The sequence below is a fragment of the Oryx dammah genome, unplaced genomic scaffold (genome assembly GCF_014754425.2).
Source record: "Oryx dammah isolate SB20612 unplaced genomic scaffold, SCBI_Odam_1.1 HiC_scaffold_29, whole genome shotgun sequence".
NCBI classification, from domain to species: domain Eukaryota; kingdom Metazoa; phylum Chordata; class Mammalia; order Artiodactyla; family Bovidae; genus Oryx; species Oryx dammah.
Genome location: NW_024070213.1, coordinates 24,742,697 through 24,764,171, shown reverse-complemented (window position 1 = coordinate 24,764,171; position 21,475 = coordinate 24,742,697). Strand labels below are relative to the sequence as shown.

The 21,475-nt window shown below is 38.9% G+C and overlaps 1 protein-coding gene and 1 non-coding gene across 3 annotated transcripts; both read right to left on the bottom strand.

Moving 5' to 3' along the window:
• Window positions 1-485: 485 nt before the first annotated feature.
• LOC120858901 (serine/threonine kinase receptor associated protein) lies at window positions 486-20,605 on the bottom strand. Of its 2 annotated transcripts, none has more exons than XM_040235263.1 (10): window positions 20,145-20,605; window positions 19,284-19,419; window positions 11,600-11,681; window positions 10,720-10,792; window positions 8,464-8,560; window positions 7,761-7,898; window positions 4,073-4,209; window positions 2,213-2,362; window positions 1,761-1,826; window positions 486-1,064 (listed from the first exon to the last, which is right to left on the bottom strand). In XM_040235263.1, exons 1-10 carry the CDS (start codon window positions 20,254-20,256, stop codon window positions 1,003-1,005), a joined length of 1,053 nt encoding a protein of 350 aa, XP_040091197.1. In that variant the 5' UTR covers window positions 20,257-20,605; the 3' UTR covers window positions 486-1,002. The 2 variants fall into 2 exon arrangements, with proteins under 2 accessions (XP_040091197.1, XP_040091198.1); XM_040235264.1 differs by having other exon boundaries at window positions 567-1,064; window positions 1,761-1,823; window positions 20,145-20,603.
• On the bottom strand, window positions 8,859-9,042 carry LOC120858965. The gene has a single exon (XR_005719990.1). It is a non-coding gene; the product is annotated as a small nucleolar RNA SNORA23 (small nucleolar RNA).
• Window positions 20,606-21,475: the final 870 nt, after the last annotated feature.

Here is a 21,475-nt window from a genome sequence, read left to right as displayed (position 1 = left end):
AACAAGTAACTACCATTTAAATAAGTCATTTTTTTTTTCCTGAAAGTTTTCTTAAAAGGCAGTTCAAGCATTTCTGTCCAATCTAGGAGGGAGAAAGGTATATAAAACTCTACCAAAGCACATGAAGACTTCAAAAATCTAGTACAAGTAACTGAATTTCAAAATCAGGAAACAATTTCTGTTCACTACAGATTCTTTACCTGGGTGGTCTCTTGACACGATATAGAAAAACTTTCTGGCCATTTCCATTTATAAAACTACAATCTATGGGGACTTCCCCAGGGGTCCAGTGGCTAAGACTCCATACTCCCAGTGTAGGGGGCCTGGGTTCAATCCCTGGTCAGGAAACTAGATCCCACATGCTGCTACTAGGAGCCTGCATTTTCAACTGAAAAAATGATCCCAAGTGCTACAGCCAAGACCTGGCGCAGCTAAAACATCCCAACTACTCAAATCTATCAATTTCCCCAAGAAACACACACAGCTTTGTTTTAGAGCCATTTTATTGAGACAACTAAAAACAGTTAGATGTTCAGAAGCAGTGTACAATAAAAGAGAAATCAAACTGTTACTTTATCATGTATTCCCTCTTCTTTATAACTAAAGCAAAAAAAAAAAAACCCCCAAAAAAACCAGCTTTCTGCTTTTAAGGGAAAAGTCAGAAAAATAGGCCAATATATTTTCCCTCTTCATAATAACATAAACAGCTACAAGAAATCTAATTGTAATAAGAGAAATTGGATGTTGGCTTACACATACTCATTAAAAAGACAACAGACCATCACATTATAAGCGCATAACCCCACCTGCCTTTAGCTGATACTCTTGTGTTCTCACTCATAGGTATCACCAAGTAGGTTAGTTCCAGCACTGGAGCTAATTCATATTCCTCATTATTTACTGCTTATGTTGCTGTAAGCAGAGAGTAACTCTGGAGGCTGACGCTTTTCTCTGCTTGTTTTAGTCCGTAAGTTGTGTACTGTCTGTGGCATTGCCTGATGCTCAGGCCTTAACTTCAGGAGTTGAACTATAGATGGAATCTGAATTCTCTGAAGCAATTTCTTCTACAATTCAAAAACAGGAAGTCACATTAGTCAACTTAAGGAAGAAAAGAAGCCACTCTATATTTCTGTGAGATTAAGGAATGAATGAAAAGTTTTTCAAGCGTGCTGGTGAGGGGAAGCAAAAGAGTAGAGTGCACACGCCACGAGCAATGAGCCCAGGCCACTGAGAAGCAACGAGGAAAGACCTGACTATTTCCGAGCGAGCTCTTCCGCTCTAGGCGGGCTCTCTTCGGGGCTACATTTTCAGTGACTTCAAATGTCTAGTAGACACTGAATTAAAGTCAGATTTTTGAAGATCTGGCTCCCTTTTATTGATTTGAATTTAAATCAATATTATATTTGATCAGAGCACATTACAATTTATAATTCTATATTTGGGAAAGAGCACTTGGTGCTTAACAAGTGTTAAGTAAAAATTACAATTGCAACAGTCTATTTTAGCATCTGCCTCCTAAGTCAAACTCTAAGTTCTTTAAGAGTAACCATATCAGTCATCTCCATGATACATCTCCGTGGCTAGTACCATGCAGCAGGTATTTAAAATGATTTACCTTTTATGTATTTATATGTATATATAAATATACATATATTTAAACTTCCTATTATTTAAGTATATGCTTACATTGAATAGATTTTACCAATGAGTTAACTAATACTTCCTCCGGGACCCTACAGAAGTTAACTGTTAGTATTTACCTAGCTCCTCTTCCGCTGTCTCTGGAAAATTGATCTTGGGCTTTGCCAGCTCACCACTATCTTCTTCTTTGAAAAGAAAAGCAATGATGATTACATGAATTACAATGTCATGAGCAAGTTCTAGGATTTTAACAACTAAGAAGAGTACACCAAGACTACAGTAAGCAATAAACTGCAAAACATCTTTTTTTAATAACTGTAATTCTAAAATAGTATATCTTTCAGATTCAGACTTTTAGATCCAAACTGTAACTACTTGGGATCAATAACAGCATTTTTATTAAAAACATGTCTACTTTACTAGTAAGGATCAATAAGTAGTAGTATTCAGAGATTAACGGATGATTTATTCATCAGGCTACTCTTTGCTTAAACCTTATTCTAAAGAAGATAGAAACAGAGACAGAATCAATAATGAAAAATGATACAAAATTATGAATAAAAATTCTTACCAGGAAGCACACATTTCCAAAGGCCATATGTTTTTCCTACCACAGTTTGCCATAGTCTCAATGTTCCATCTTCAGAACCACTGGCATAGAGTTCTCCATCAGGACTAAACCTCACACAGTGAATAGGACCAAAGTGTCCTTTGTAGGATTCTGAGAAAGAGAAGGGGTATTAGATAATTTAATACTTAAATAGGACATTAAGTATTGATACACTAGAGAAGATGTGAAATTCCTGAGGGCAAAGTCAAAGAATTAAAACTAAAGTGATTCTCATCATAAACAAAACAAAACAAAAAAACCAAGACATCATGTTCCAATAAAGATAAAGGAGACTTCCGTGATGGTCCAGTGCTTAAGAATCCTGCCCGTGAAAAGCAGAGGATATGAGTTTGATGCCTGGTCCGGGAAGATTCCACATGTAGCAGGGCAACTAAAGCTGCATGTCTCAATTACTAAGCCAAAGCCCTAGGGCCCACAAGCCACAACTACTGAGACTGTATTCTGCAAGAAGAGAGGTATGAGAAGCCCAAGCACCGCAACCAGAGAAGAGCCCCTGCTTGTCACAACTAGATGAAAAGGCTGCACACAGCACAGCCAAAAACAAATTTTAAAAAGACATCTAGAAATCTCTTTTAAAATAAACCAAAAAAAAAAAAGAAAGGGAGGTAAATGACACCCCACATTCAAGTCTACGGAAAGCAAGTCTAAATTAGTCTATCAATTCAATCCCCATTTTCAAATCCTAAACTCACTATTTACCAAGGAAGCAATTCTTACTATGACTACAGAGAACCACCAGATGGAGCTCTTTTACACACTCTGCCTCTCATATTCTCCTAGCGGACGAGCTGTAGTCCACTAGTCATTCGATCACAGAGTATGAAGATAAAGGATCAATACCGATCCTATATAGAGTTTAATGAGAAAATGTACACATTAGTAGTGGTGTTATTCTGTTTAAGGCATATCCTTATTTCTGAACTTTTTTCACTTACTTTCTAATGCCTCATCACCTTACCAGTTTTTGAAACTGTTTATTAGACCAATGTTCTTATTCTGTCTCCATGTCCTCTCAACTCAAAGACATTCATGCACTAGCTTCTCTCAGGGAATATCATAACTGTGATATCATGAATATAAAAAATTATCATGAGTAGAAAGAATTAGAGATTTTGAAATAAGAATGTCTACATCCAAGGTTCTATATTCACGAACTGCAACCTCAGATACCCAGCAAATAATTTCTCTTCTTCAGAGAATAAAACATGTGGCCAAACATTCTGAAACTTGAAAAGTGACATTAAATAAAAACAATGGGAAAGAATCTCTATTTAAGTCACTTAATATTCAACCAATAAATTATGAACACTGAACAATTAAAATAGATTCTATTTAGTGTATTCACTGAGGTTCCATTTACCCAACACAATCCATCAGTTTTCCCAAAGAAACAAAACAAAATTGTGTTTTATTCTCTGTGTACAATTCTAACAAGCTTAAGTTCACTGGACTGTAAAGCAGGTTAGCTAGAAACCAAGTGAGTGAAGTGAAGTGAAGTCACTCAGTCGTGTCCGACTCTTTGCGACCCCTCTTTACCACGCTCCTCCATCCATGGGATTTTCCAGGCAAGAGTGCTGGAGTGGGTTGCCATTTCCTTCTCCAGAGGATCTTCCCGACCCAGGGATGGAACCCGGGTCTCCTGCATTGTAGGCAGATGCTTTACCATCTGAGCCACAAGGGAACAACGAGAAACCAAGTAGGAGCTAAAAAAATTGGCTAACTGAGGTGTTAATCACTGAAACCTAACCTTTGATCATGGTACCTATATAATCTTAATAGGAAAAAAAAAAGACAACTTACCTAATTCTTCTCCACTATTATAATCATACTTATAAAGTTTAAAATCTTCACCACCTGCAACAAGAAATTCTTTCTCAGGATGAAGAGATGCAGAATTGATGGTTGCAGGAGCTTCAAAGGATTTAATTGGGTCCAAACTAGAAAAAAAATTAAACAATATTTGTAAGTTTTGAATATTTCATAAAAAATATGAGGAAATAATGTTACATTTAAAATGTTCCTAAATTCTAAAACTTAAGGAATAATACAAAATCCATGTATTCAAACATTCTGACATGTGAGAAGGTCAGAGGAGCGTGGCAGGCTACAGTCCATAGGGTTGAAAAGAGTCAGACACAACACAGTGACTGAACAACAAAGTGCTGCTTAAAAAAAAAAAAAAAAACCCTCTAGGTGTGGAAATAAGGGAACCCTTATACACTGTTGGTGGGAATGTAAGTTGGTACAGCCATTATGGAACACAGTATGGAGGTTCCTCAAAAAGCTAAAAATACAGCTGCCATTATGATCCAGCAATCCCATTCCTGGGTTATCCACACAAAACTATAATTCAAAAATATACAGGCATCCCTATGTTCATAGCATCACTGTTTACAACAGCCAAGACTTGGAAAGTAAATGGTCACCAACAGGTGGATGTATAATGAAGATGTGGTACATAAATACAAAATATACTCAACCATAAAAATGAATCATGTCACTTGCAGCAACATACGTGGAACTAGAGATTATTATACTAAGTCAGAAAGAGAAAGATAAATGCCGTTAGATATCACATATGTGGAACCTAAAAGATGACACATGAACTTATCTACAAAACAGACCCACAGAAAGAATGGACTCGTGGTTGTCAAGGGGGGTGGGGGATGGGGTAGGGATAGATTGGGAGTCTGGAGTTAGCAGATGCAAATTATTATATAGAGAATGGGTGAACTAGGCCCTACTGTAGAACAGAGGGAAATATACTCAATATCCTGTGATAAATCTTTAATGGAAAAGACTATAAAAAAGAATGTATATGTATGACTGAATCACTTTGCTGTAAAGCAGAAATTAAGTCTTATAACTCAACTATAATTTTTAAAAGAGGAAAAACACCAAACAAAAACATATCTAAATAATATCGGGGGAAAAAAAAAAAAAAACAGAAGGCTACTATGCCCAAGTGAAATTCATACCCAAAATATACAGCCCATTCCATAGAGGGATATCCATTTTGTGCAGTAAATGCCTTCCTGGAAATCATTAGTTGGTTAATGAAAACCGTATGGCTAATGTACTAGGATTCTTACTTTGAAAAAAAAAAATTAATTCTGCATTGTTTAATTTTTCCAGGACAAACATGCATTACTTGGTAAATAGAAGAAGTTTTTACAGCAAGCAATTAACTAATATAAAGGATTATTTGTGTATTATTTTCGGCTGCTGAGAACTTTTAACTTTCTGCAAAGGAAAAAGCTTTAATGCTGTGAGATATAAAACTGCTCAAAATGGCTCAGTTTTTAACTGTCAGGTCATAAGATAATAACTGAATCTGAGACTACAGCCACGTAATAAAAATCCATGCATAACAGCAACTTCCCCTGAACATCAGTGAGTTTGGGCATCGGCTAACCCTTTTCCAGGCTAACCCTAAAAATCCTGAAAGGCTTCCAACACAAAACATTAGAGCATTTCAGCTCGGAAATGCTGCCATCCTACTCTCATCATCACACACTACAAAGCATGAAAATGAAAGTCATGACTTACGCAGGATCACTGAATAGCAACTTTCTGGCTTAAATGGCAGAATATTTAATAGGCTAGCAAACCTCCACCACCACCATTTCAGGCAAGGTTCTACAGCAGGGCTGCATGCTGCCCAAGTCCAGAAGCAACCAATGAACTCAGCTGCACAATTTAATGGTTTTGGGCAATAACAGTCCATTATCAATTCACTGTATGTGTGTGTGTGAACTCTCTAGCATTCTTAATTGCTCATCTCCATCTTGATTGCCTTCTCATTTCTTCAGCCATTCAATGAAGCTCAGTTCTGCAAGTAGCCCTTTACAGAGAAAAGGTCAGGACTGCTGGTCAGAATATAATGTGGTACCTTCTTTATTGAAATCAAATACGTGGTATGTACACTAAGAACTTTAAACACATGCCTACCCTCTGTTTTGTTTGTTTAAACTAGTTTATTCAAGGGTTCCATTTTTACTCCTCAATAGATTTTCTGTATTTCTCACATGCTTCTTCACCCATCAGTTCATTTAATTCTGAAGAGTTACTCAGTGTGGCCATCACCTTCATAACAAGATCTGTTGACAAGTCCTGGCTTTTCTGCAAGAGCTTCATTAATTTCACTTACTTCTCCTGAGAGAGGAGAACAGAGCTCACTAGTAGTTTTCACACTTTCCAAAGCACCTGCTCATCTTGTCTGTTCAACCTTGTTCCAACTTCAGGCAGACTAAACATCTCCCAAAGATTGCTGTGAAAAATTGTTGATCCCAACTATTCAAACACCATCTTCTATTGTTATCCCCTCCTGTTTCTCTGTGATTTTACCCACCCAAGAGCAGTGCAGTGTGTGGGAGGCACCTGTCCAGGGCCGGGATGGGCAGGCAGGGGAAGGTGACAAAGCTGCACGCAGGCTGCAGACTGCGCCAGCCGTGACATTCCGGACCTCTGAACGGACAACTCTACCGACAGGATTCTCTTGTGAAGAAACATGTAAGAGATGCAATCATAAATCTCACTGCAGAGTTAAAACAGGGGAACTAATGTGTGCCATGTTAAACTCTATAATGCCTCCCTGGTGGTTCAGATGGTAAAGAATCCGATTGCAATGCGGGAGATCCGGGTTTGATTCCTGGGCTGGGAAGATCCCCTGGAGAAGGGAACAGCTACCTACTCCAGTATTCTGGCCTGGAGAATCCCATGGACTGTATAGTCCATGGGGTTGCAAAGAGTCGGACACGACTGAGTGACTTTCTCTCACTCACTCAGACTCTGTAATAATACACCTAGTAAAAATGTTTTCAAAGACTTTTAAGAATATCTTAGAATAAAAAAATGAAAATTATACTTACTAGGATCCTAGTAACTAAAGAAAAAAACACATACAAACACACACACAGCCCCCAAAGAAAAGAAGACTAGCAAAAAACAGAGCTACCAGTAACTTTCTGGTTCTATGGCTATAGGATTATATCCAATTTTCCAAATTTCCAACATAAGCATTTAATATATTTATAATCATATAAATTAAGTCTGCTTTTAAAGAATTCATTAAATCTATGCCCTACTTGGAAACAGAAAGAAAAATCACTAATTTTTCTGACATTTTAAAGTGAAATGGCAGAATCAAGATCACAGAGGTTTTAGAGTAATGAACAATATAAATTACAGCATCAGTCTAGGGATCTTTAAAGAAAAATATACATTAAAAATTGTTAAATTTTACCAATAAATGTCCCAAACACCTGGAAATTAATCTGATTAATTCTTCTGATTAAAGTCTATCAAATTTAAAAAAAAACCTCACTATTATTAGGTATGGAAACAATCTTCTTCCATATTATATCATATAGGCCAAGATTTGCCTTTAAAATAATTAAATACCTTAGTACACACCTTGCAAATGTTAAGTACACTAAACTGCCCCTTTGTTACCAGAAAAGATAATGAAGATACTTCTCAGACATACCTTACTGCACTATGAAAAGCAATAGATCGTCCGTAAGTTATTACCAAAATCTCTCCCTCAGGAATGTATTCCATACTGCTAACGGACATATTAAAATTTAGAGATTTCACTTCCGTCATAGAAGCATGATCCCAAAGGCTGCATAAAAAAGAAAAGAAGGTGGTATTTACTCATGTAAGAAAAATACTTACAGCTTAAATTACACCCGCAGATTAACCAATGAAAAAATAACCACAACTGTAGTAAAACAACCTCCTCTCCAACTCACAAATTATAGAAGATACTGAGAAATGTGGCTTTTGCACAAAACATCAAATTATTTGGTAGCTTGTTGGTAAAGTCAAAACGAATACTTTAAATATATTCCCCAAATGATTATGCTATTAAGATACATCTCCTAATCTAATCGATTTCAGCACTGCTCTAAATAATGGTTCTTACACTCTAATACCCTATAGCCAGCCAGTCCACTCACCCAGGTCAAGAGCACCTGCTTATAAAGATGTCAATAGTTTTAATTAAGTCTTGTGAATCCCACTCTATGTTTACAACAGGCAGCTCCAAAACTATGTGACCCAGATGCAGCCACAGTTGTAATGTTCAGACACAATTCTTCCTACATGATAGTTAGAGAAAACTTAACTATAAGCTCCAAGGTCAAACATGTTTTCAAACTTAAAATTATTAAAGAAAAATTACTCACCGAACAGTTTTATCATCTGCTGAAAGGATTTGTTTATCCTCACTGCACCACAAAGCCTTTTTAATACCAGAGGTGTGACCACTGATTTCCTTAGGTTCTTCAGATAAGACAATTTAAAATACAATTGTTAATACACCTGCTATGTCTGGGCAAAAGCAGATGTTGCAGGCAATACCATTCAACACAACTTTAACTTTGGGCAAACCACTTAACCTTTTGAAGGCTACATTTCTTCACTGGTAAACTGGTATTAACAATAATTACTTATACCTCAGAGTTTAACAGTTGAACATTTAAAGTTGCTCACCCAGCCCTGCACTATCACTTAAAAGAAAAAGTTACTACAGGTATCTTACATTAAATTCCCCGAAGCAACAATCTCTATTCCCAAAGTTTTGTGTGTGGGAATTTGGAGGCTGGCCAGTGGTGGACAGGTCCAAAGAGACAACACTAGACCAGTACTATGATCCCAACTTACTCTTTGGCTGCATGATGTTTGTGTGGATAGCAAGAACTGAATGCAAAACACAGACAGACACTGCTATCAGACACAGATGAAAACCGTGCACACATTATCGCAGCCGTCCCCTGAAGTTTCTAATCTGGCGTCTGACGGTAAAAGCTCTTCTTTCTAATGCAAAACAGTGGAAGAGTCACTTTCAAAAGGCAGCTTTGAGAAAGGGAAAAGACAAAAGCTGTCTGCCTGAGCCTTCAACTATCTTGCTGAGTCAGAAGGTACACTGATTTGGTAAGGTCAGAGCAGTCTGCTATGTTTCAGCATAAAGTTATTAATTCCCAGGTACCAAAGGAGAATAAACATAAACACAGTTTGTTTCCTCACCTTAGAAATACCTTTAGAAAAGGTATCTCGAGGATAATTGCTTAACTTCCAACGCAGCTTTCACTTTGTTATAAGCTTCTAAAGCTTACAGACTTATGAATAAACTGTGCCCACAACACAAAATTTAAGAACCCAATTAATATATAATAAATAAAACTTTTTCTCATATCTTGGTAGCTTTTAAAATATGCAGCATGTGACCAGGAAAGCACTGAAATACTACAAAATGGAGGTGAAGATCTGGACTAGGGAAGAAAATGTATCTCTTACAACTTCTGTGCACTGAGAGAGTTTATAGAGGAAATGACAGATTTCACCATCCAATTATCAAAAATGTGTATAACACAAACCTTACTAACAAAATGTAAAAGCAAATGACAAATGAGAATAAATTTTAAAACCAGTAATAGAATAACAGGTGCTTATTAGTCCACAAAAGTAAATTAAAATGGTATTCTACTATTTTAACCTCATGAATTATTTTTCAAGTTCGCATTAATAAGAATTTTTCTATTAAAATGGCAAAGATAAAGCTAGTTATCAGTGTTTGCTAGAACAGGCTGGCTATATAGATACATTTTTATACTTCACTGGTGGCCCCTTTGGTAATATCTATTAATGGCTTCCAAATATATCTCCTTTTTGCCCAACAATTCTATTTCTATGCAGATATGCTACAGAAACAATTGTGAAATATTTGCAACTATAAGGATGTTTAGCATAACCCTGCTTTTAATCTTGAAAATTTGTAAATAGCCCAAGTAGGCCATAATAGGAGATTGGTTAGTTCGCCTATCCATAGAATGGAAAGTCATACAGTCAATAGAAAGAATGAATAGAGTATTCAAAGACACAAAAAAGATTCTAAACATTCTTCTGAATAGCTGATATACCCATGTGGTTCAAAAATCTGAGTATGTATACTTACATTGAAAATTCTTACCCTTCTCACCTTCTACAGATAATAACCACTCCTTCTAACCAAAAGGTAGTTAACACTGTTATGTACCTTGTAAGACTTAGTGTCATAATAAAAGTTTATCAGGATAAACTTTTTTTTTTAATAGTGTAAAAAAAATCCATTAAAAAAAATCTGCAATAAAAAAAGAAAAAAGACTGGAAAAACATGAACCAAAAAAGAAAGACATTAATTAATAATACTGGATGATGGGACTTTCCTGGCAGTCCAGTGGTCAAGCTTCCAATACAAGGGGTGTGGGTTTGATCCCTGCTCAGGGAATAAAAGACGCCACATGATAGGGGTGGCGGACGGACTGGATGGTGGATTAAAATTTAATTTTTTCTTTGTGACTACATTTTCCTAATTTGAGTACTGAACATGAATTCCTTTAATCAGGAAAAGTTATTTAAATTAAAAGAAAACAAAACCACAAATACATATGAATTAAAATTACCTGCTTCAGGTTTGTTCAAGTCATATATGCGTAACAGTTTATCCTGTCCCCCAGTTAACAAGTAATTACTATCCTGAAAACACATATAAGTAGAAAGGTATTAGATTAACTACTTTAATAGATATCTCTTTGCAGCTTCTTCACTACTACATAAAATGCAAATAAAGCTCACAGATATCACAATGAGATGCACACAGATCAATTATTCCTGAGAAAATACTATAGAGCATTTAACTTTCTCATAATTGCCAAATCCTGTAAGCTTCCCAGTTCAAATGTCACACCACCAACCACATGGCTTCTCTCAGCTGGCTCTGATCCTGCTGCCTACTGAGCAGTATGACTGTGACGATCTCAAATTTATCCTCTCCCTTTTAAGTCACTGGGAAACATTACTTGGGTTTTTTAGATGTTTGTTGCTATTGTTGATACAAGAGTTCCAGGGTTCTTAAAAATCTAATAGGATCAACCAAGAAAAAATACAGTTGACTTAAACAACTCAGGGATTAAGGCACCACCCTCCACACAGTGGAAGATCCAAGTTATCAGTTATAGTCAGTCCTCTATGTATGTGGTTCCCCCCGACACTCAGTTCCTCCATGTCCAAAGATTCAACCAACTGTGGACTGTGTAACACTGCAGTATTTACCACTGAAGAAAATTCATGTTAAGTGGACCTGTAGAGTTCAAACTGTGTTATTCAAGAGTCAACTGTAAAGGTGTATGACCTAAAGTCAAATCAAATGTAACCAGCATATACAAAATACTCCCCCACAAAACCAAACATGAACTAAATACAAACCAATCAAATTTAAAACCATAGACATACCCTATAATAACAGCAATTTAACTCCCTAAAACAAATTCCACTTTCTAATACCTGCGTAAAATCCACTGTCTTGACGATGTGTTTATGAGCCAGGGTCATCAGTTCATCTCCTGAGACAGCATCCCATACTTTGCTAAAAGTAAAACATAAAAAAGTAAAAGGCAAACATATGGTAATTTTGATAATTAGTTACCAAATGAGTTATCTGAGATGTTATATAAATGTATTATAAGGTAAAAATGATACAGCAATATAATTTTGACAATGGAAAAGATCAAATTTAAGTAAATAAGATCCACGAACCATAAATCCTTACTTTCCTTTTAGCCTGTAGCCGTAATATTCTTATAACACGACTGCAAACGTTTTAATCAATTCAGTTTCACCTTTCCAATGTTTTTCGTCTATACTCTCATATACACAAGACACAAGAGATGAAAAACAATAAATACTTTAAATTTTTTTCCAGGAAAAAGAGATTACATAAAATTTTAAATCAAGACAGTAGAGATACTATCCCATCTCTCCCTCAAAGTTGACTTAAAATTTCAAATCCTAGTCCAATTAACCTCCATACAAAGTATCAGCCTTTGATTACATAATGCTAATGTTGAGGATTTTAATTATAGGTTTTCAAATCTCTCAATTGTAGGTTTTCCAACAAACCCATCCCAACCCAAAGTATATGTGTGATTGTGTGTCTATACACACATATGTATATATGTGTATGCTGGTGGATAATGATTAATAGTTCACAGAAAAAAAAAGTTCCCCAAATAAAAAAGCTTGAACAATAAAGAAAAAGAAAAAATTCATTTTAGATCAGAAGAGGTGAATGAAATATAAACAAGAAAACCTTCGACATGGGAAAAAGAAATTGTTATGAGGAACAAGCTATGCTCCATAATAATTATTCTAATAATTCCATTCTAATGTAATTGACATTTATTTTTAGGAATAAAGTGAAAAATGAAACAGAAAACAAAAGAAAAACAGAGAAAGCAAGGAGTATTTTTTTCTTCACTCATTAAACACAGAATAAACGTATCAAGTATGTCACTTAAGACTCAAAAGGGAGAAAAGGGAGACAAAAGGGAGGCACAAAAGGGAGAAAAAAAAAAGATCCCAAAGTTCTTGCTTCAGTAGTTCTTGCTTCAGTAAAGCTATTTAGCTGAGGAAAAAAATATACATATATACAATAATATGTTTAAGAAATATAATTAAGGGACTTCCCTGGTGGCCCAATGGTTAAGAATCTGCCTGGCAATGCAGGGGACATGAACTCCATCCCTGGTCGGGGAATTAAGATCCCAAAAGGTGGGGAGAAAGTAAGTCAGAGAGCCACAATGAAAGATACTGCATGACATAACGAAGGTCCGGAGTGCCTCAACCAGGACCCAGCCCAAAGCAGTCAAATAAATTAAAAAAATAAATAAGTAAAATAAAAGACATACACACACGGCTATAGAGAAACAAAAACCACACCACAATTTATGTCAGAAAGTCCAGAAAATCTAAGCATCCAAACCGGCAGCCTTAAAGCGCATGTAGAAATACACCAGGGGAAAAAACGGAAACACTGTAGAGAAGTATAACAGTATGCTTAGAGAAACAATGTCAACTGTGAGTGGTATTGCTACTAAACTCTCAAATACTAATTTCTCTTTGCACAGGAAACCTATTCCACCCTCTCCCATTTCCAATTCAACTCTCTGGTCCAACCCTACTTTCCCAACCTCATTTTGCATTATTTCTCTGAATCTAGTCACATCAGATTATAAACAATCCCTCACACAAGCCATGGCTCCTCTGTCTTTGCTCATAGCGTTTTACTTAGTTTGTATTTTTATAATCTTAGGCTTCCCTGGTGGTTCAGGGGTAATAAAGCCACTTGCCAATGCAGGAGACAAGGGTTCAATCCCTGGGTCAGAAAGGCCACTCCAGTATTCTTGCCTGGGAAATCCCATGGACAAAGGGATTGCAACAGAGTTGGACACAACTTAGCAACAAAACTAACTTTACATTCTCAGCTATCACAGTTCTACTCATCCTCAGGGTTTATCACTAATGCTATTTTTTCACTAAACCTTCTATTTCTCTCACTTCCATCAACCATTCCTTTCTGTTCTTCCACAGAACTCAGCTTATACTGTTTAATTTTACTTTACTTTTAGTTTTGTCCACATGTTTACTCTAAATCACAGGAAAATCAGTGAAGAGTTCACATAGATTAGACTGCTATAATAACAGAAGGTATCATAGGGCTTCCGAGGTGGCTCAGACGGTAAAGAACCCACCTGCAATGCAGGAGACCTAGGTTCAATCCCTGAGTCGGGAAGATCTCCTGGAGAAGGGTCTGGCAACCCACTCCAGTATCCTTGCCTGGAGAATCCCCGTGAACAGAGGAATCTGGCAGGCTATAGTCCATGGGGTTGCAGAGAGTTGGACATGACTGAGTGACCAAGCACATCAAAAGTGGAGAAAATATCAAATATAGTTGAAATCTCTATCCTATTCACATACTCTTGAGTCTCAAAGAAACTGTGGGTGATGTCCTTAGAGATACTAATTTCAAGGATATTCAATCATCTTCCCCAAACTCCCCAAAATCTAACTATTCTGCTTAGATCATTTCCATTTATTGTTGCCAAGGCAAGAACTGGAGCGACTGCACTAGTGCCATCCAGAGGGCCAATATATCTACACTCGCTTTCCTCCCACTTAGATACACTAGGAAAGTTAAGTGCCGCCCTCTCCAATAGAACATGTTCTAGTCACTTGTACTAACTTTGGCACATTTTCATTATTCCTAATAAGAGTCCTAAAAACACCTTAGAATCCTAAAAGGAATCTGGAATAACCTAAACTCCAGGCAAGAAACGGTTATTAACTAGCTGGCTACAGGGATCAAATCAAAGCAGGGGAAAGGACATCCTTCATAGAGCTCCCCTGAGAGAAATGGCAGGAAGGGTCCATAAAGGAAGATGGTTAATGAAACATCACTAACAATACCCTCTCAACAGCTAATCCTGTAGCATTCATTTCTGTACAGCTCAAGATGTACCTGCCATTTCCCTAAACTAGTGATACCTCTTATGTCCTCAGTTTTTTGCATATGATCAATGCTATCTGTTCAATACTTTTCATATTCTGAGAAGGGAGTTACCAGTCTCAAAAGAGGGGCTGCTTAACATACTTCTTTAAGGCCTTAACAAAAAATTAAGCTATTTCGGGAAAATGACTGCCTGTCTTAACATGATGGCCAAGCCATCAAAAAGGAGACACAAGCACCTTTGATTTATTGAGAACCTTACTCAGAGAAAATTTAGCTCTTCCTATTGGCTTTTTATAAGAGAGAAAAAAAAAAAAAGGAGGATCAGGAGATGTGGTGGTAACATTAGCTCTACGAATTAAAAGATATAAAGAGAATGGTGTCTCAGGGATAGTTTCAGCTGACTTGCCTGCCCAAATTACCTCAAGACAACATACCAATAACTCACAGACCAGCCCTGCTGAATATACTTTGTCTATAAGAAAAACGGACCAAATTCTCCTTTAGATAAACAGGACACCTAAAATTATACTAAGGAGCTCTTCTTTATTGGGTCAAGTTCCATAATAGCAGAGCCCATACAGGTCATTAAATGAGAATACAAAGAAAGGATGCACACATCCCCACACTTCACAGACAGACACACAGCAAATGAGGGTTAAGTCTCAGTTCCCACTAACCAAGCACCTGCTATGCAACGGACACAAGGTTAGATTCAGGCATGTAAGTGAAAAAAACTCTCTGATTTGTCCCCAAACCACGCCTGGCTTACATTCATTTGACAAACATGAAACAAGAGGATTAAGAAACATCTCATGATCAAATTGAAAATACAAAGTATGGCTAGCACATGAACTCAGGCCTTGTTATTTAGCTGCTAAGTTGTGTCTGACTCTTTTGCAACCTCATGGACTGTAACCTACCAGGATCCTCTGTCCATGGGATTTCCCAGGTGAGAATACTGGAGTGGGTAGCCATTCCCTTCTCCAGGGGATCTTCCTGACCCTGGGATGGAATCTATGTCTCGTGCATTGGCAGGCAGGTTCCACTAAGTCACTAGAGAAGCCTGAATTCAGGCCTGCTTAATGCAAATGCTTACATCTTTCCCACTACATCATGGCATCTGAAAGCTTGAACTGAGAGGGAAAAAAACCAAAAGTATTCCCTCTTGCTATTTAGATCTACTAGAACTTCCTTGCATGAAACCCAAAGGTTTCTTGGCTTTAGCCACAGATGTTCCAAAAGAACACATGACTTTGGTCTATTGGGGTGGTAGCTATCAGCGTTATCTTACACATGTTAACATTTACATAGCTACTAGATTTCAGGTAATATTCTAAATATAAACACATCAACTCATTTAATATTCACGACGAATGAAAGTTGCTCAGTTGTGTCCGACTCTTTGCGATCCCATGGACTACACAGTCCATGAAATTCTCCAGGCCAGAATACTTGAGTGAGTAGTCTTTCCCTTCCCCAGGGGATCTTCCCAATCCAGGGACTGAACCCAGGTCTCCCGCATTGCGGGCGGATTCTTTACCAGCTGGGCCACAAGGGAAGTCCATTCACGATGAGAGGTAGGCACTATTGCTATTCTCAATTTTATAGACGATGAAACTGCGAAAAAGAGAGGTTAAATAAAGTTCACAAGATCACAGAACTACTAAAGGATGGAGCCAGAGTTCAAACACAATCTGGCCCCAACATTCATGTTTTTAATAACCCCGTGTAAACACAGACACTAAGACCTGAAATGTTAAGAAAGCCTCAAAACAACACTGAATACCTATATAGAAATGTCCTCAAATGTATGACTTGGGTTATTAATGCTGTTAGTGACCTAAAAACAAAGATAACTGTGCCTCTAGCAGAAAGATAAAATCCTGACTACTCTTTTCAGAGCTCTGTTAAATATTTAAAGTGCCATATTTTTCACACCTTTTTCTCTCTCCATTTCAGAGTAATTATCACGAGCAGTAATTTCTATCTAATGCATTTCGTTTCTTTTCCTAAGGGCTGGCATTACAATTTGTCAAATGTACATCAGGTCTTCATAGATTTTACAGAGATGGGTATCATTCCTAACAAGCTTCTGTACAAGCCTCAGATCAGAGCAAGACTGTCGAAGACAGAGCATTTTGCTCATGTCATTAGCACTCATGTTTGAGCCAGATAACATAGAACTGAGATTAACAGAAATGAATCTCTCCAGAAATGCAATTTAAAAGATCATCTATTTTAATGCTAATGTCTGCAGTGTCTAAGATTTTGTTACATTTTACCTAATCAAATTTAAAATATCACTTTATTAACTATTAACTTAGCAAACCGAGGACCTAGTTTCAATAATGACATTTTAAAAATCCACCTAACAAATATCTGAAATCTCCTGGAGAAGGAAATGGCAACCCACTCCAGTATTCTTGTCTGGAGAATTCCATGGACAGGAGAACCTGGCAGGCTACAGTCCCTGGGGTCGCAGAGTTGTTAATTTCAGTTTTCTATCTCTGTTATGAAACCAATGACATTCTCTCCCAGTGACAATGTTCCTAATGGACTCAGCAAAAAATAAACTTTGGAGAAATTGAAGGGGAAAAAAATAGGTTGAACTCACAGGAGACACATGTCTCAGAAACAAAACCAAGATCTGTAATCCATCCATTTTTAGTCCTTCTGCTTCAGAAACTTCCTTAAGTTATTTGTTTGACAAAGTGCTGAACAAGCCAGGTATACAAAAATTATAAGACATGGCCCATGGCCTCAAGAAGCAACAAGTAACTCAGTAAGTACTATAAAAGCCAGAAGTTTAACACAGCCAACAGTGTGAGTAAAAAGAGGGAATGGACACCCTCACCTTCCTGCTGCTGCTGCTGCTAAATTGCTTCAGTCGTGTCCGACTCTGTGCGACCCCACAGACGGCAGCCCACCAGGCTCCCCCGTCCCTGGGATTCTCCAGGCAACAACACTGGAGTGGGTTGCCATTTCCTTCTCCAATGCATGAAAGTGAAAAGTGAGATCGAAGTCGCTCAGTCGTGTCCGACTCTTAGTGACCCCATGGACTGCAGCCCACCAGGCTCCTCCGTCCATGGGATTTTCCAGGCAGGAGTACTGGAGTGGGGTGCCATTGCCTTCTCCTCCCTCACCTCCCAGTCTTCCACAAATCTTCCTTGTATGAGAATCACTTTTACTTCCTATTTTTCACATCCCATAATTAACAAAGGAGTCTGTCACATTATAAGCATGCATGCTGACCTCTAAAGCAACATCTGACATTAAAGGATTTACATAAAACCAAGCAGTTCCTTATTTTATCAGAATTGCACAGACTCACAACAGGGCAGAGCACAAACCCTTACAATGGTTATGCATAAACATAACAACATATATTCTTTGAAGGCAAAGAAAAAAGTTCAAACTGACAGTTTAATTTTTCTTACTGATCTATCATCTCAAATTTAATCCCACATCAGCATGGGATTGTATCTCCCTCTGTTTATTTAAAAATTCTATTAAAAAAATTATGTATTGTAAAACTCACTCCACGGCATAGAGCTCTACAAGTTTCAACAAACACAGTCATGTATGCACCACCTCAATCAATCTGCCTTTAATTTTCATAATAAACCTAGTATGTTTAATTTGCTTAATACAAAGGCACAACAAACACATTTACAATTGCTCTTTAGTGTAAAATTCTGTTTAAAAAAAAACAATTTTTAAAAACCACTTTCACTCTCAAAACTCTCAACTCTAACAGTCTACCACATGCACAATAACCCTTGACATTGCCTTCCTTAAAACATTTAAGTGTCTGCTAAGTCACAAACATTAGGAAGTAGAGGTACCAAGGTTATATAAGATATGATACAAATGAGCAGACAGGAAAGTGGGTCATTGGCAAGTCAGCTTAATAATATATGCAAAGCCAAAAATCAGAGTAAGTAAGGTCCATTCTGGCAACAATGAGTATAACCAGACTGTGGGGCATGGGGTGTGCAGTGCAGATGATGATGGTAATCTAGGATGGACCAAAGTGTAAAGAGGCAACAACTGAAATTTAACCTTTAGGCCTATGATTAAACGCTGCACATCAGAATCACCTAGAAGAACTTCTGGCAAGGAAATAAACTGTTGGAGACTTTACCGCCTCCCCCCTCCACCCCCAGACCAATATGTATATGAGTATTTTAAAAGCTTCTAATAATTTACCCCCAAGGTCATGGATCTCTGACATAGCAGAGGTAAGACAGGAAAAGCATTAGCTAGAGAAGTGACCTGATATTTGTGTTCAGGAAGACAACAGCACCAGGGAGGATGAACAGATGAGAAACGACTAGTGGTAGGGACCTGAACTAAGATGGCAGTGGCATAAGAAATAATGGATCAGCAGACATTCTGCTGGTGCAATCAACAAAGATAATCTAGATGCAAGGGGAAAATCAACAATTTAGATTTCACCCTTACACAAAATGAAGTCATTTGAGTCTCTATGAACAGTTTGAGAACCATTTAAGAGAAAGAAGCAAGTAGGATCAGGCTGGAATTCTGGTGCGATCAAACACGGGGTGTTCCATATGGTAGGCAGTAAGAATTTCACGAATAACCTTTAACGACGTTTTGATCATTTCAGAGCACAATCCACAGATAACTCCGAAGGTGGCCATTTCTGGCTGCACTTACGCTGTGAAATCTGCAGCGGCTGTCGCTGCCTTGGTGGCATCTTTATTCAACGTTGCGCCCCAAACGGCACCCTTATGACCCAAAAATGTTCCAATCCAGTCTCCTGTATCTCCCTGGCGAAGCATAGGCTTACCATCTAAAAAATATTGAAGAAGACATGCGACTTAGAAGTTCGGAGGACTTAAAATCTAAGACTCAAACATAAAACGATCATATTGAAAAACAAACTGGAAACTTTTTGTTGTCTGAACTATTCTCACTCACTGGGGTCACTAAGGATTGTTCAGAAATAAACTCAATGAGAAACCCAGCTGCACATTCTCTCTGGGAAGCATCTGTAACTAGGTGAAAAGATTGACCTGCGTCAAATCAATCTAGATTTGAGTGTTATTTTGGACAAACTTCTTAACACAAATCTCAGCTTCCATCACACAGCCAATACACACAGCTTGCACTTGAAAAATGGAAAACGGAAATGAAAAATTCCATACGAGAAAAGACTATTCAATGAGATAACAGGAATGCTAAGTCTTCGTAAAATAAGGCCTGGCCTAGTTGCTGCATTCTGCCAAATCCTTGAGAGACATTTACACTGTTTGTTGGCCGGGACGTCTAGGCAAGCACACAGTTCAGCTTTTCCAAAAATAGCAATAAAGGTAAAACGAGAAGCCTTCGTTACGGGCATTACTCTCGGCGTCAGCTGCGGAAGCCCTAACAACTACTCCTCTCCCCATCAGCCCGCCGTGGGGCCCTAACCTCAAACACTGGAGAGCCGCAGTTCGTTCCGCAATGGGGATGCCAACCTCGTTCGCTTTCCGCCCGACCTCAGCCATCAGGGGCCCGACTAGCGGCCCCGCTCACCTTTGCAAGCGCTGATTAGAAAATAGCCATAAGGCGTGATGCCACTGAAGGCCAGATCCACCACAGGCCGCGTGTGGCCGGAGCAGGTGAGCGGCGTCTGCCTCATCGCCATGGCGGTGGTGAGCCGAGAGGTCGCGCTGCAGAGCCGAGGGGTCGTCTAGTCTTTTCTCTCCTCTGTGGCAGCGCCTCCGGCTCTTCAAGGCCCCCGCCCCGACACGGACGCTGGGCCAAGGCACAGAAAAAGGCCAATCCGGTGGCCCCAAGGTCAGGAAGGGGTTAGGGACGGGTCAGGGAGTCCGCGACGGGAGACCGACCGCCGCCGAGGGAGGGAAAGGGAAGGAGGGAGGAGAGTAGGGGAAGGGGAGAAGCGGAGAACGGGCGGCCACGACCCGTACCGTCCACACCGGTACCGGCAGGAAGTGACGACACGAAATACGCCAAGCGTCCGCCGGAAGTGACGATGTAGCGGGAAGGCGGATTCGCCCCGCAGAAGCTGAATACAGGCGCGAAGACGGCAGCGCGCAGGCGCGAGAGCACGTACGGTGAATGCGTGACGCTGGCCCCCGCCTGTACGCACGGCTTCTGGCGGAGCTTTAGGCTCTGGTTCAAAGTCGGGGCGCGAATCTCTGAGCTCTCACTCCAGAACGGCAGTGGCCATGGAGTTTCTGGGCAGAGTTGCCAGGTGCGAAAGCGGGTACTGCTCACTTGAACCTGGCGGCCTCTGTGGGTTGTGCACCAAGCAGTTCAGGCGGTTGAACTGTGCTGGGTGTGTGAACATCTACCTCTAGTTGTTCCCAGCGATGACCCAAACCTGCAAACAGTAGGAACTTTTTTTCATTCCTAACAGTTGTATAAGGAACCTCCTCTGGGATTGTCTCCAGGGCCCTTAAGTACAATTCCCCAGCCACGTAACATTTCTCCATTGCTAGTATTTTAGACAAGCTCTGTGACTTTAAGTGAAAGTGAAGTCGCTCAGTCGTGTTCGACTCTTGGCGACCCCATGGACTGTAGCCGACCAGGCTTCTCTGTCATTTACTTCTCCAGGGGATCTTCCCAACCCAGGGATCGAACGCGGGTCTCCCACATTGTAGACAGACGCTTTACCGTCTGAGCCACCAGGGAAGTCCTGTGACTTTAAAGACAATTAATTTCAAATTACTTTTTCTTTTGAGGCCTTCGAAGGACTCGAGAACAGTTGTCCTCAAATTCTTTGATGAAATACACCAGTAAAGCTTGAGTTCCCATTCCCAGTATACGGATAATAATTTGTAAGTTCAGTTCAGTTGCTCAGTCGTGTCCAACTCTTTCCAGCCCCATGGACTGCAGCACAC

Coding starts and splice junctions, on each gene's coding strand:
- LOC120858901 (XM_040235263.1), bottom strand. CDS start 20,256: ATGGCGATGAGGCAGACGCCGCTCACCTGCTCCGGCCACACGCGGCCT. Junction 7,899..8,463: donor GCAGATGATAAAACTGTTCG/GTGAGTAATTTT, acceptor TTTTTTATGCAG/CCTTTGGGATCATGCTTCTA. Junction 1,827..2,212: donor TTGGAAATGTGTGCTTCCTG/GTAAGAATTTTT, acceptor TTCTTTTCAAAG/AAGAAGATAGTGGTGAGCTG.